Source organism: Peromyscus maniculatus, chromosome 9 (genome assembly GCF_049852395.1).
Source record: "Peromyscus maniculatus bairdii isolate BWxNUB_F1_BW_parent chromosome 9, HU_Pman_BW_mat_3.1, whole genome shotgun sequence".
Lineage (NCBI taxonomy): Eukaryota > Metazoa > Chordata > Mammalia > Rodentia > Cricetidae > Peromyscus > Peromyscus maniculatus.
The window spans coordinates 470415-486553 of NC_134860.1; the positions used below are offsets into that span (position 1 = coordinate 470415).

Consider the following 16139-nt stretch of genomic DNA (forward strand, 5'->3'; position numbering starts at 1 on the left):
TTTGGGTTTTTACCATAATTTTTTTGTTTATATTCAAGGTTGTGGTATTTTGAACTCTGATATTTAGTTTTCTTCAAAGGAAGCAGTAAGACCTTTTCCACTTGGCACAAACCCATAAAAAGAAGTAGCAGTTGCTGAAGGTAGGCTCTAGAAAGAGAAGTTTGGTAAATTATTTAGAATAAAGCATGTTTATGACTTCAACAACTTCAATTCAAAAGTTAGAAATGCCTCATTAGAGTATCACTTCATGTGAACTAGGATGACCATTTAAAAAATAGGAGTAAAAGCCCAGTGACAAGGCACACACCTTTTATCCCAGCACTCAGGAGGCAGAGGCAGGTGGATCTCTAAGTTTGATGCCAGCCTGATCCACAAAGGGGGTTCCAGGATCAGGGCTCCACAGAGAAAGCCTCTCTTGGTGGGTTGGGGGAAAGTGGTGGTAGAAATAAGTTGGAGGATGGAGGGAAAATTGAATGTCCATACAACAGTGAGGGAGTATATACGATAGTGTAGCCATGGTGAGAAGGCCTAGCAGTGTTCCAGAAAGCTAAAAAGAATTATGACCCAGCAATTGACTCTGAAGTATATACTCAAAAGAACTGAAAACAGATGCTCTGGGTTGTAGCTCAGTGGTAGAATATTTGCCTAACATATACCAATCCAGGATTCCCTAGCACTGCCCTCCCCCCCAAATGTTCAACGGAAAACTTGAGCACAAATATCCATAGTACTAGTCACAACAGCAAAAAGAAACAATCCACATGGTCAGATAAGCAAGATGTATTATCCACACAGTAGAAAATACTCAGCTATAAACAAAGATGAAGTATTGGTACATATTATAACACGGATGAACCTGAAAAACATACCAAGTGAATAAAGCCACAACACTGTAGACAGAAATGGTTTTACAAATGAATTACAAAGTTAGTGTTCATTATGGGGACAGTGTAAGAGTTGATTTTAACAGAAGAACCTGCTCTAAAATACTTTTCCTTCAGCAAGAACTTGTGACATAAAATGTGGTTTACCCCAAAGTTGCTAGACTTCTCATATTTATTAAAATAAAATGAATTAAAAACTCCAAATGTAATAGAAAAACTCAACCACAAAGATAGCTTAAACACTCCGATTAACACCTTGTACTAACTTGCAAGTACAAATAGATTTTGGTATGGTATTTATAGAATTTTTGTAGAGTTCCCTGTCTTTGCACTCCAGTCATCCTAACACCTGTATGCTCTTTTATAGTCAAATCTTTATACTTCATTATCTGAATATCCTGAAATATCTGTATATAATCTGATTATATCATTTAATCCACAAATATCAAATTTAAGGACTTGGGATGTTTGGTAAATTCTAGTTTCTCTGACCACAATTCAAGCCCACCATTGGATTAAATAAAGGATCTCAATGCATTTTTTTTTTTTTGTGGGTATAAATAGTCTCACATTAAACAGTTTTCTTTCAAAATGTTGACTTCTTGCTGAGTAATTACTGTCAACTCCTTAAGAGTTGGTGTTAAAATTTGTGAACATGCATATCTGAAAGCAAAACAAGCCCAAATTTTAAAAGTGTTGCTACTGTAGTTTGGCAGTACTACACATGTTTAGCATGCTCAGGATTCTGGGTTCAATCCCCAGCAACACAGAAACAATCTTGAAAAAATGTTTTGCAAAAGAACTAGTTCTGACTATATAAACTGCTCTTAAAATATATATAGATGGGAATGTAACTCAGTGGCCCTGAATTTGATCCTCAGGAAAAGAAACAAACAAAATAACCCACTACCATATTTAGGAAGGCACAATTTGGTAGCATCAATTTTTCATGAGCTAATTTTTTTTAAACAAGATCCCAAGAAACTGCCACCTTAATGATTATTTCCCTTTAAATAATTTGAATAAGGTTCAATCTGCAGTGCAGGTGAAATGTTTATATTCTCAGACTTATTAACTTAAGGGTATCGATAGAATATGAAAACAAACTACATTAGAAGAATATAGGGGAAAAGACATTTTCAAAAGAGGAAAGTTCTTATGGTATTGGGTTAGAAATTAAAAAATTTGAAATAAAGGCTTCAAGACTGGGAAATTAAACCTCTTTTTGAGGTAACAAGCCTTTACTATCTAAGCCAGAAATTAACTGCAGAAATATAAGCTATGCTATAGTGTGAATTCTGAACATCAAAAAGCAATAGCTAAAGCATTACCAGTAAGGTATGGTGACAACAAATTTAGTAAAACTTAGTTATCTAAACTAGATACTAATTAATACAACTTGTAATTTCTCCTCTTAAAATGTTTGGCTTCATTTTAAAATTTTCTTTTATATATAAATTATGTGGCACTCTTCTGTTACTCAAACTATAATCCTTAACTTAAGTCTATAAAAAGTTTGTTCCAGCCAGGCGGTGGTGGTACACACCTTTAATCCTAGCACTCGGGAGGCAGAGGCACCTTTATGAGTTCAAGGCCAGCCTGGTCTCCAAAGCGAGTTCCAGAAAAGGTGCAAAGCTACACAGAGAAACCCTGTCTCGAAAAACCACAAAAGAAAAAAGGAAAAGTTTGTTTTCAGATATTGGCAAAAGCCCACTGTCTCCCTTTTTTTCCCATTTACGTAGCCCAAACTGGCCTTGAACTGTGTAACCCAGACTACTATTGAACTCAAAGCAGCCCTACCTCAGACTCCTGAGTGCTAGGATTACAGCTATAAAGCACCATGCCTGGCTCCCTTTTCCTCCTTATAAGAACTACAATTTTGAAAACACTTCCCGCTTAGAAATGCTCAATGGTTCATGTACAATTTGAAGCCCCTATCAGAAGTTTCTCATAAAATAACTGTGCTGTAACTTGCTATCATATGGTCAAGTACCCTGTGTGTTTACATATATTTGTCACGATCAAGAGTGAAGACAAGGGGATCAAGTGCTGTTGCTGCTCCCTTTGAAGAGTCCACTGTGCTTGCAACTTACTATTAAAATGGGCTGACGTTGAATGAGAACAGATTCTGCACATTTGTGCCATCCTTTGTACACTAAACACAAAATTCTAGAAATGTGAAAATACCTTGTTAACTGAAAAATGAAGAAGCTGTAACAATTGGTAATGGAATATTTTAATCTTTTGTTAAAGCTCTAAAATTATAATAAATTCTAACCAAACTGAGGTAGTGATAGACTAATGTATTCCATGTCTCTCTGAAGTCTTCCATCTTTTACCTGCATGTCTCCTCCTCCCCCAATTATATGAACATAATTCAATGTAAAATGTGTTATGAAAGAAAAATTATGAGATTATTCAGAGTACTTAAAAATCTTAATTACCAGATTAAAAAAAACTTATAAAATGTACACAATAATTCAATTTTTTTCTTGGCTAATCATAAATATGTTTTCCTCCACATGTAGGAAATTATAAAGAGGAAAAGGGTATTATATGATGCAGACATGAATTGGTTCTGTAACAAAGCCATCTGGGACATAACTAACAGGGAATGACCATAATAAAGTTTAGTGACTAGATTTCCTCTTTGAAGATTTTTTTTTATATAAGCTCTGATTCATATTAAATTTCCTGAAAAGTAACTAGCTTCCTTTTCAGACTCAATGAAGCAAAATCTATTTCCATTTTAAATCACATACCAGTGCTATGTGATCAGAAGGATGAGAAACACTAGGTAAGGCCTGGTGGGTGGTAACTTCTTCATGACTAGGTAACGGTATAACCTGTTCAACCTCGAAAGCATTTAAGTCAATGAAAATGTAATCTAGACATCCGTGGAAGCCACCGACATAATTTGTGTAAGCAGGTTCACCACAAGCACTTTTCAGTCTGGAAAGGTGTGTGAGAGACATGTTGCACCTTTCCTCTTCCCCATTGGAAGCCCAGTCTTCGTGATCCTCTGTAATGCTGCCATTGATGACAAAATGATACATTCCTGTTGATGGTGTGCTATTAAAGTCTCCACAAAATATAACTGGTATGCCAGGATACAGGTCACACGAAACATGTCTAATGTGAACCAAAGCTACCGCCATTTGAATGAGACGAATGTATCCACCTACAAACAAATGAAATTAGTGTAAGTACTTTTTAAAGCCCTCCCCAAAGAGAGGGGGACCCCTCACAAATTATGGTCCCTGAGTAATATTCGACATGTATATGTATGTGCACACATACACATTTTCACATTTAGTGTGTGTGACAGGTGGGATGTGTCTTGGTGTCTGTGTGGAGTTCAGAGGACAATTCACATTGAGCTGGTCCTCTTTCCACCATGCAGGTCCCTGGGATTGAACTTAGGTCATCAGGTTTGATGGGGGCACCTTTACCAGCTGAGCCATCTGGGCCCAAGACATTTTTATAAAAGCAGCTTTAGCAACTTTAAATAATCACCTATGGCATTGGAGTCAAATTCTAGATAAATGTTTGTATAGGGTTGGGGTGGGGGTACACATCTGGAATCTAAGCTCTGAGGAGGCTGAGGCAGGAGGATTTCAAGTTCTAGGCCAACATATTTCAAAGCTCTATCAAAAAAAAATCAACTAAGCCGGGCAGTGGTGGCGCATGCCTTTAATCCCAGCACTCGGGAGGCAGAGCCAGGCGGATCTCTGTGAGTTCGAGGCCAGCCTGGGCTACCAAGTGAGCTCCAGGAAAGGCGCAAAGCTATGTAGAGAAACCCTGTCTCGAAAAACCAAAAAAAAAAAATCAACTAAAATCAAGGTGTGTGTGTGTGTGTGTGTGTGTGTGTGTGTGTGTGTGTGTGTGTGTGTCTAAGTAAAACAGCTTTAATTACATTAAGTCACTTGTAAAACTAAATAAAACCTACCTTTTGGGTGCCAGTAGAGATGGGTATTAGCAACACATATCTTTTTAGAAGAGTCCTTTGTAGACTGAAGAACTGAAATCTACAATAGGAAACGCCAAGAGTTCAGTTGGTGTCTGCCAATCTACCCAGAACTTTCTGTTGCTTGAGATGGTTTCTCACTATTCAGTCCTGGCTGTTCTGGACACAACTATGTAAACTAGACTGGCCTCAAAATCAGATATCCACCTGCCTCTTCCTCCAAAGTGCTGGGATTAAAGGGCCGGTGCCACAATATCCCACCCTCCAGAATGTTTTGTTCTTAAAACTGTAGGCTGAGCCTGGTGGTGGCGCACGCCTTTAATCCCAGCACTCGGGAGGCAGAGCCAGGCAGATCTCTGTGAGTTCAAGGCCAGCCTGGTCTACAGCCTGAGATCCAGGAAAAGGCACCAAAACTACACAGAGAAACCTTGTCTTGAAAAACCAAAGACTGTAGGCTGAACTATTTTATTCCATAGTCCCTTGAAAACTAAGATAACATCTTTTAAAATTGATATTGCAAGGTTTTTTGTTTTTTTCCCCTCGAGACAGGGTTTCTCTGTGTAGCTTTGGTGCCTATCCTGGATCTTGCTCTATTGACCTGGCTGGCCTAGAACTCACAGAGATCCGCCTGCCTCTGCCTCCTTAGTGCTGGGATTAAAGGCGTGCGCTACCACCGCCAGGCACTTTTAAGCTAAGAAGCAGTTCACACCCTGAACAATAATGCTACCCTAGTCAACTGGCTAAGACTCCTGGTTCATAAGTCTATGAACCAGAGTAAGAGCATTTGAACATTTTCTCATTTATGAAATAATATCTGTAAAACAGAATAAAAAGCCAATCTTTTTTTTTTTTTTTTACATACTAGGTAACAATAGTCATGAAACAGGTCCTGAACCAAGAGGCACTTATACTTGGAACTGCTTTAACGTGCTCTAAAACAGTGCTTGGCAAGTTACTATCATTACTGAATTCCGTGTGTACATTACATTACCTGGAATGTAAGCACTAAGAATATCTCTATTCATCTTCTCCAAGGCAACCTGCGGCGTAGTTCGGCACACCAGGGGTGCTTAATATGTGCTGCATTAATGAACCGGTCACACTGGCCACACTAGCGAAAACATACTTCAAAGAAATGCAATCTAGACAGTTTCAATAAGTACCAAAACCACCCCTGCACTCCGAAGGCCCCTAAACATGGGTGAATATGAAGAAAACAGGCAGTTACTTGACCTGAAGGACAGACGATCTCTGGAGGACCTTCTCCTGCGCTAGAGGGTTCAAAGCCAGTTTCTCTAGTAATTCTCTGTGCAGAGGGTCCGACTCCAAGGCTTCTTGAAAAGAAATGTCGTGTTGGCTAAGGAGGGTAAACTTTGACTTCCGGTAGAAAGTGGCCAGGCCTTCGTGCTGTTTGATTCGAAACACGCCCTCCAGCCCGAAGGCCTCCAGGGCCGGCACCAAGCTGTCGGAGAACACTGCGCGGTCCACCTCCTGCAAACAGATGAGGTCTGCGTTGTAGCCCGTGAGCTCCTTCTGGATAAGGTTCTGGCGGTAGTCAAGCTCCAGGGCGTAGGGGGCACAGTACGGGTACAGGACTGTCCGAGAGAACTCAGTCTGGGCGTACGTGTCTGCCAGGATGTTGTAGGAGACAGTACGGATGAAGGCGTCCTCTGTCACCTTCTTGGTGTACAGGTGTCGATGGTCAAAAGTGCAGGTGCCAGGCCCGGCCTCCACCGGACACACGCTCTCCAGCTCGCGGCTTGGCCCGAAGCGCTGCCCGTTGCCCGGGGTGCAGCGGAGCTTGAGCCGGAGCCCGATGTCCGCGTTGCACGGGGTGTAGACGCGCTCGTCGACACCCGTCTCGGTCCAAGCTGAAGACGGCAAGGAGCGAGACGAGGACGCGAGGCCGCCGTCCCCGGGCTCTGCCGCACCGGGTCTGACTTCTTTGTACCAGCGGAACACGGAGCTGGCGGAATCCCCGAATTCCAGGCTGAGTTTGGGGCACACCGGGAAGCCGGCCATGATGTAGCGCGGCAACTGCAGCTCCGTGAAGGCAGGCGGGTTGCGCTCTACCTTGTACTTGACATCGCCGATCTGCAGCACGGCGCCGTCCTGCCAGGCGTCCACGTTGAGCACATCCTCCGCCACGGCCTCCTCTCGGTAGTACAGCTTCACCACCGGCTCGCAGGCCGCGGCCGCCTCGGGCCCCGTCGCCGCGCAGGCCGCGCCGGCCGCGCCACCGCTCGCGTGGGCTCGGGTCTTCCTGTTCTTCTTGGCAGCGGCGACCTTCGCGTGGCCCTTCAGGGCGTTGGTGGCGATGCGGCTGAGGGCCCGGCCCAGAGGCTCGCTCTGGTCGCGCTGCATGTTCTTGTGGCTGCCGTCGGCCAGCGCGAAGGACAAGCTGAGCTTGGGCTCCGAGGGCACACAGCGCACCACTGCGCGCTCCATGGCGCGCGCGGGGGTCTCGGCCGCGGCCTCGGCCCGGCTGCACGCCTCCACCGCCGACCCGACCCGACGAAGCGCGACGCGGCCTGGGAGCCTCCACATGAACCTAGCGGCCGACGGGAGCCGAGATGCAGAGTCGCCCGGCGTGAAGCCCGAACGGAGGAACGGCGGCCGCCGGCTCCAGACCCATTCAGAACAGGGACTTCCGGCCGGCGGGGAGCAGAAGGCGCGGCGGGAGCAGAAAGCGCACCGCCTTCCCGACCCGCACTTTCGCCACACGCGCGCTTAACCGGCTCGTCCTTGTCATTGCCGCTCGTGCCGAGATCCAAGCGCCTTGGTGTTGGTATTCCACACGGGTTAAAGGCAAAGAAGGAAGGAAGTGTAAAGGTGCCGGGGGGGGGGGGGGAATACCACGCCCCGGCGTTTTGTTGAAAGTGCAGGCGGAGGGCTGGCGTGGCAGGCTTATTGAACCGGAAGTGACTGAGCGGTGTCACGTGCCCTCCTCCCAGCGATGCTAAGCTTTCTGTCCCTTCTCCTTACGTGGCCTCGGCCTGGGTGTGTGAGGGCGTGGGAACCTCGCCGTTCTCCGCAGTTGGGCTGCCCTGCTCCCTGTTTTTCGAGGTGTGGCGGGTTGGGTGAGGCTAGGCCGGCGCCGAGCCTCTGGTAGCTGAGCGGCCACCAGCCGCCCGCCCGGTGTCTCAACCATCTAGTGAGCGCGAGGGCATGCGATTTCCTTAAGCCCCAAGTTGTTGTTTTCGAGGTAGGTGTCCTGTCCGCCGCTTAGAAATGTGGAACCCGGAGAGACTGGGTCAAAGCCACAGCATGGTAAACTGACAGAATCCCGACAGGTTGCCGAAAGCTGTTTCAGTCGTAAAGAGCTTGGACGGCCTTGTCTTTGGAGAGGTGCAAGTTTTAGCAAATAAAAATACACGACTCGCGTAAAACATTAAAGAACTTAAAAAAAAAAAAAACCGAACGTGCTTAATTCCTCCCCGTATTACTTTATCTGAAGTTTAAATTTAGCTGAGAGTTTTGTTTTTATTTCTTTCAAAACTCCTTTAACGTATTAGTTGCAGACCAAAACCAAATCCTGTCTGACCAGAACAGTGAGCCCATAGGACAGTAGCAAGTAAGAAAGTCTCATCGACTGTACTGACCTTCTATTTTCATGATCGTTTATTTTTCAAGAAGTATTCTGAAGTGTCATATCTTGTGGCAAGCTTGTTTTTAATTCACAAGCTTGAAAGTAGTAAGTAAATGCCATGCTTGAAGATTTATTTTTATGAGATTAATTTATAACCCTATTTATAAATTCCATAATTGAAACTTGACATTGAGAGATTAAGCAATAATATGATTTTGATAATACACATGGGGGGATGAGGTGAATAGGAATAATTTTATTCATCTGTTTTCAATCCATGTCAAGAAACGAGCTAAGGCAGGGAGGTGGTGGTGGTGGCGGCGGCGGCGGCGGCGGCGGCGGCGGCGGCGCTCGCCTTTAATACCAGCACTCAGGAGGCAGAGCCAGGCGGGTCTCTGTGAGTGAGTTCGAAGCCAGCCTGGTCTACAGAGCGAGTTCCAGGACAGGCACCAAAACTACACAAAGAAAGCCTGTCTCACCCCCCCCACACACACACACCTACCCCCAAAAAGAAACAAGCCAAGGGTGTAGCTCGGTGGTAGAGTAGTAGTACTTGTCTAGCAAGTATGAGAACTTGATAAAGTCCATACGGAGAGCAAGCCCACACTGCTGGTGAAAGAGCATGCTTAGTAACATGTTTGAAATACAAGAGTAAGGATTTAAGTTCGATCCCAGAACCCAGATAAAATGCTAGTCAGGGTGGTGTATGCCTGTAATCCCAGCTCTGGGAATGCAAACCAGAGACTTGGGGCTACTGGCCAGCCAGCCTAGCCTAATTACAAGCTCCAGGCCAATGAGAGAGAGACCTTGTCTCAAAAAACAAGGTTGTTATGCTTTGAGTAAAGATGCTGGAAGTTGACATCTGGCCTCTACACACATGTGTATACATGTGCATGTACACACACACACACACACAAAAAAAAAAAAACACATGTGCCCACATTGACACATTTTTTAAGTTTTAAAAGAAAAGCCTACAAAACTAAGCTAGGCATGGTAGCACATACCTGTAATCCCACCGTTCCAGAGGATCATGTGTTCTGGACCAGCCTGGGCTAAATATTGCTATCTCAAAATAATAAAACAGCACAAAAGAAACATGCCTTTACCAGTCAGAATTATATACCTATGTATCATTAATAAATCTCCCAATATTCATATGTAAAGACAGTTTCTTTTTCTTTTTTAGTTTTTTGTTTTGGTTTGGTTTTCGAGACAGGATTTCTCTTTGTAGCCCTGGCTGGCCTGGAGCTCACACTGTAGACCAGTCTGGCCTCAAAATCACAGAGATCCACCCTCTTCTTTCCTCCCAAGTGCTGGGATTAAAGGCCTGTGCCACCATCTCACGACAACTTGTTACTTCCACTCTGGTAGATGATATTGGCAGTTAAACACATAGATTGCTTATCTATCTATATGGTCAAAGTGATACTGTAGTTTTGGGTGATAGCATTCAGAAATTTTGAGTAGTACTTGATATCAATTTGGGTTATTTCCCCCTCATAATTCAAAAGTCAGGCTTGTGATAGAGTGCCTAACAAGCACGAGGCACTAGGTTCAATCTCCTGTACTGAAAAAGAGGTGGGGCTATGCATTCAAAATAATTTCTATTTGCCCTTTCATAAAAAATTGAAAGGCTCAACTTATCTATTTTGTCTTTCCTTCCCCAACCCCCTCCCTTTTCTTTCTTTTTTTTTTTCTTTGAGATGGGAGATAGGATTTTACTAGCCTTGAACTCAAAACTTTCCACTTCAGTTTCCTCAATACTGGCATTACAAATGTACACTATCATGCTAACTAACTTGTTTCTTTTAGGTTTTGTGCTTTTAAAACATTTGTGACACATTATATATGCTATTGTAATGTTATATAATAGCAATCAAAATTAGTTTCAAGAGATTCTGTAAAATCTGTCCAAATTTAGCAGCCAGTGAGATGACCTAGAGCAGGTAAAAGCACTTGTCATGGGCTGGAGAGATGGCTCAGCGGTTAAAAGCATTGATTGTTCTTCTAGAGGTTCTGAGTTCAATTCCCAGCAACCACATAGTGGCTCACAAACATATGTAATGAGATCTGGTGCCCTCTTCTGGCCATGCAGACAGAGCACCTTATACATAGTAAATAAATAAATAAGTCTTTAAAAAAAAAAAAAAAAGCACTTGTCACACAAGCCCTACAACTTTAGTTTGATCCCTGGAATCCACATAAAGCCACAACCAAATTGTCCTCTGACCTCTATGTAAGCTATGCGATATGCTTGCTCCCTAAGCTCACACAATATGCACACAAAATTAAAAACATGAATGCAAGTTTAGAGCCATACAGAAATTTTTTAAAAAATATTTATATATTATGTATACAGTATTCTGCCTGCATTCCTGCAGGCCAGAAGAGGGCACCAGATTTCATTACAGATGGTTATAAACCATCATGTGGTTGCTGGGAATCAAACTCAGGACCTCTGGAAGAACAGCCAGTGCTCTTAACTCTTAAGCCAGCTCTCCAGCCTGCCATACGGAATTCTTAAGCTTACTTCTTTATCCTTCTCTCTAAATTTATCTTATAAAATCTCTTAGTATCTTCAACATTTCTCTTGTAAAGAAAAAGAAACTTGATGGCCCAGTGGTCAAGAACACTGGCTGCTCTTCCAGAGAACCAGCTCCACTCTAAGTACTCATGTGATGGCTCACACTGCCTGTAACTCCAGCTCCACAGTATCCAACACCTTCTTTTGGCCTCCACAGGCACAGATGTACATACAGGCAAAACACCTATACACATAATTTTTTTTTTTTAAAGAGGAAACTTGGTATATGTATTAGAGGATCACTTTTTTGGTGTTTTGTTTTGTTTCCTTGCTTTTTGAAACAAGGTCTCTCTGTGTAGCCTTGGCTGTCCTGGAACTCTCTGTAGACAGACTGACCTTGAACTCAAAGTGATCCTCCTGCCTCTACCTTCTGAGTGCTGGGATTAAAGGTGTGTGCTATCACTGCCTGGATTAGAGTTTTGTTGTGTTTTGACACAGGCTTTCACTTAGTCCAGGCTGGCCTCAAACTTGCAGTCCTCCTGTCTCAGCTACACGTGCTGAAATCACACTGAGTACCACTAGGCTTAGCCAGAGGATCACATTTTGATGTCTTTTCCATAAATTCTTTTTAAATAGGCTTTGAAAAATAAGCTTATCTGATTTTACAAATTGTATTCTCTCAGAACTAGAGATTTTACATCCTCCTGCAGCAGATAGAAACAAATACAGAGACCCACAGCTAGACGTTATGAAAGACCCCCGAAGGCAGTCTTCCCTCTGGAGAGACCCTCGCCCAGAGATCACACCGAGACCACAAGTCAGATGCAAACAGCAAGAGGCTTTATTCAGGAACACGGGTACCCGGGGCAACACAGTCCCTCAAGAGGCTCAAGAGACTGGCGTGCCCATGGGCTGGAGTGGAGGGTTTTTATAGGGTCTGGCAGCAGGAGCACGAGGAGCATGGTTTACAGGGTTCTGATTGGACGATTCAAATGAGGCCGGGTTCAAACTCAGGGCAGCTCGTGGTTCCCCCCCCCCCCCCCCCCCCCCCCCCCCCCCCCCCCCGAGCTTGACACGCCTGCTGTCTGGCTCCAAGTTGTTTTTCTGACCTTTAGTACCCTTTTCTGGGGCCAGGTGGCCGGCCGTAGACACCCCGTGCTTTTCAGACCTTACTCGAAATGGCGTTAGGCTAAGCTAGTATGCTGGGGTCTTTCAGTTATACCGACAATGAAAGACCTTGGAACACTCAGCCCTAAATGGGATAATCTCCGTTAAATCCTTCCTCTCAGGGCTCAGGGAACCCTGCAGAAGAGGTGCAAAGAGTGTAAGAGCCAGAGGGGATGGAGAACTCTGAAGAATCAAAGCCTTCTACACACAACTGAACCAGAGCACATAGAAGTTCACAGAGATTGAGACATCATGCACAGGGCCTGCACATGATTTGCTAGACTTTCCGTTAAATAAACTGGGTGAAGACAGGGAACAGTCATCAACAGACGTAGGTGGTACTGAACATCTTTAGCTTCAGTAGCAACGTAACACGGGAGCTTTACAAAGCAGGAAAGGAAGTCCAGAGTGTGTTTTGAAGGAATTGGCTCAGTTTGGAGTGTTTCCTTCTTCCAGTGAGCTCAAGTCAGCAGCACACATTCACTCAGGGATTCCTTGACTCCTCACATTTGTGAGTTCCTCAAAGATTGCATCAGGGCCATTGGTGTGATATATTTGAATTAAGAATCTAGGAAGTGAAACCTTTCCTTAACTGAGACAATAGATAACTGGTTTTTTGATTTTTTTTTGTTTGTTTTTTGTTTTTTCAAGACAGGGTTTCTCTGTGTAGCATTTAGAGCCTGTCCTAGAACTCACTCTGTAGACCAGGCTGGCCTCAAACTCACCGAGATCTGCCTGGCTCTGTCTCCCAAGTGCTGGGATCAAAGGTGTGCACCACCACCGCCTGACTGGTTTGCTGGGTTTGAAAAAAAAAATCAGCTGTGATTAACAATAAACAAGCATCATTAGGTGAAATCTCTGGGAAATACTTCCTCAGGGTCAGCACACAGAATCTTTGGGAAAGGGAGCCAAGACTATATCTATAGCGAAATGTGTTAATATGTAAATGTTGCCCATGCAGTACTGGTTTTGGTAGCAGGAAAACTCCAGGATTGAAGGGGTCATAGAAAAAAGCTGAGACTTGGCACCACATGGCAAGGTTGGAGTCCCTGGAGGGAAGCTGGAGGCCATTGGTGAAGGCGTAGTCTCTGTTCCAGTGGAAATCCTAGCACATTGGAGATGCCAAGACTATGGAGTGACCACCAAGGGCAGTAGCAGGTGTGAGTGGAGCAGCTTTCCTCCGTGGCCTCAGCTTCCTGTTTCTAGGTTCCTGCCTTGAGTTCCTCCCCTGGCTTCCTGTTGTGTTGAACTATAACCTATAAGTCAAATAATCCCCTTCTCTCAAAGTTGGTTTTGTTCAGTGTTTTGTTGTTTGCTTTGTTTTTGTTTATGTTTGTGTTTTTATTTTTCAAAATAAAAACTTTTTGTCACCATCTTTTTTTTTCCTTCCTGAGACAGCCCTGGCTGTCCTGGAACTTGCTCTGTAGACCAGGCTGGCCCCAAACTCAGAGACCTGCCTGCCTCTGTGATTTTGCTCAGTGTTTCATTGCAGTAGTAAGAGGCAAACTAGGACAATGCCAAATGTTGGAGAAGCAAACCAGCTCTGTCTTGCCTTGTTCTTGTCCTTTTTCATTCCCCATCCCCACCCCCTTTTCCTTTTCACAGGCTTTCCCAGAGACCACAGGCTGGCATCGTTTGTGAGTGCTGCGTCTAAGCCTCCTGAGAGCCATGACTATTTTAACCTGAGTACATTTCTTTGCCTCTCATTTTTTCCTTCTACCTTTAGCCCAGAATGTCTCACCTTACCTCCTTTGTCCCTTCTATTTGGACTTGCCTGACGAGTAGTCTTACTCTTTGTGCATTCCACGCATACCCACAGTAACTGCTATATTACTGCACACAGCCCTATCAGTGTTCCTTCTTAAAGTGATTGGCAATTAAAAGATGACTTTTCATAATGTTCCTAATCTTGGAGATCGATTGTTTTGTAGGCAGTGTTCTCTAGGGGGAAGTACTGGTGATCAGCCAGTTACCACAAACAAACAGTGTAACAGAGGAAAAGGACACCTCAACTCTACCCCAACCTAGTCTTTCTTGAATATTGCAGATATTTCCAGTTAAAGAATAAGGATTATTTTTTTTTTTAAATTTATCCTGGGATAGCAAGATGGCTGTTTGCATGATTGAAGATCTGAGTTGAATACCTGGGACTCACTTGGTTGAAGGAGAGAACCAGCTCCTACAGGTTGACCTCTGACCTCCACACATACGCTGTGGCATATGTGCGCATACACACACACACACACACACACACACACACACACACACACAGGCTAAGTAAGGAAATGAAAAATAAAAAATTAACCCCAGATATGCAACTTGAATGACAAAAACACAAGAAACATGAAAATCTGGTGATATTTTGTGTATACTCTAACATACAAAGCTTGCCTGAAGATCAGAAGGCAAAGCCAACCACTAGTTAGACATAGAGGCCAGGCAGTAGTGGCACACCCCTTTAATCCCAGCACTTGGGAGGAAGAAGCAGGAAGATCAGGAGTTCAAGGCCACCCTGGGCTACTCAAGATTGATTGAATCTGAAAGAGAAACTGAGCCAGGCAGTGGTGGCACACACCTTTGATCTCAGCACTTGCAATCTCACGCCTTTAAGCCCAACATTAGGGAGGTTAAGACAGGAAGTGATATGGCAGGGCAGAGACAAGGAATATAAGGAGGGAGGAGGCAGGAGTGATTTGTCCTTTTGGCTGAGTAGTTGGAGGAGGGAGGTGGCTGGGGCTTGTTCCTTTGTCTCTCTGATCTTTCAGCATCTACCCTGATATCTGGCTCCAGGTTTTTATTAAGACCAATTAGGATTCGTGCTACAAAAGTCCAAGGCAACATAACTGCTTTGCAGATATCTTTTTTTTTTTTTTTTTTTTTTTTTGGTTTTTCGAGACAGGGTTTCTCTGTGTAGCTTTGCGCCTTTCCTGGAACTCATTTCAGGCTGGCCTTGAACTCACAGAGATCCGCCTGGCTCTGCCTCTCGAGTGCTGGGATCAAAGGCATGCGCCACCACCACCCGGCTTAGCAGATTTCTAATACTGGAGTAATAGCTTCCAATTGCAAAGAACTCAAAAGAATGATACTAAGTATGCTCACAGAAATTAAAGAGGATGATCATTCATGAAATCAATTCCAGAGAACATAGCTGGATGAAATAAGGAAATCAATATATGATATAAAAATAGAATTTAACAAAGAGATGGAAATACTGAAGAAAATCCAACTGAAATACTGGAAACAAAAAACTCAGTAAGTCAAACAAAAAAATCTGCAGAAAGTGTCACCAGTAGAATGGGTCATGGGAAGAGAAATGTCAGGGCTTGAAGACAGAGAGAGGAACTGGAATATTCACAAATTTTCAATGAACAGAGCATTTGAAATCAATGGGACACTATGAAAAGACCAAATAAATGAATTACGAACCTGAAAGAAGAATGTTAGCAATACAAACATTTCAATAAAATCATAGCATTCCCAAATCAAGGGAAAGGATGCCCATCCATATGCACAAGACATTTAGAACAGTTATGACCAGCAAAGAAACTCCCTTCATCATCTAGTTAAAATCCTAAATCTAAAGAAACCATCAAAAGCTGCAAGAGAAATTGCCACTAAACTATGTCATAACTGAAGGAGAAAGAAAACCCTTCTGTAACAAAAACAGGCCATGGCCACTAAGATAATTTATGGTATCGATAGGAGATTCTTGAATCCTTTAGAAGAGAAAGATAGCCACAAGGCTTCAGAAAACAACTCACTGGGACAGTATAAGCAAATTAGGAACAGAAAAACAAGATCTAAAAACCAACAAAAGGACATGAATTAGTGCACACTGTGCAACAACAACTATGAATATAGTCTCAGTTTTCTAATAGAAAAATATGGACTTGCAGATCAGACTAAAAAACAGGATCTCTCTGGTTGATTTGGGGCCAGGGGGTATTCTGCAAGGAATAAGACTCACTGTCAAAGACAGACACTATCTTACGGTGAAAAGATGGA

At 43.6% G+C, this 16139-nt stretch overlaps 2 protein-coding genes across 2 annotated transcripts in view; one reads left to right on the forward strand and one right to left on the reverse strand.

The window, feature by feature from the left end:
• Nucleotides 1-765: 765 nt before the first annotated feature.
• Nucleotides 766-7794, reverse strand: Pde12 (phosphodiesterase 12). Its single transcript, XM_042284475.2, has 3 exons — nt 6085-7794; nt 4834-4912; nt 766-4065 (listed from the first exon to the last, which is right to left on the reverse strand). The coding sequence occupies exons 1-3, from the start codon at nt 7396-7398 to the stop codon at nt 3623-3625; spliced, it is 1836 nt and encodes a 611-aa protein (XP_042140409.2). The 5' UTR covers nt 7399-7794; the 3' UTR covers nt 766-3622.
• The window catches only part of Dnah12 (dynein axonemal heavy chain 12), a 175415-nt gene continuing 167039 nt past the window's right edge, over nt 7764-16139 (forward strand). Inside the window, exon 1 of the mRNA XM_076544093.1 lies at nt 7764-8056. The gene's annotated coding sequence lies outside the window, so the exon portion shown is untranslated. The remainder of the gene's footprint in view (nt 8057-16139) is intronic.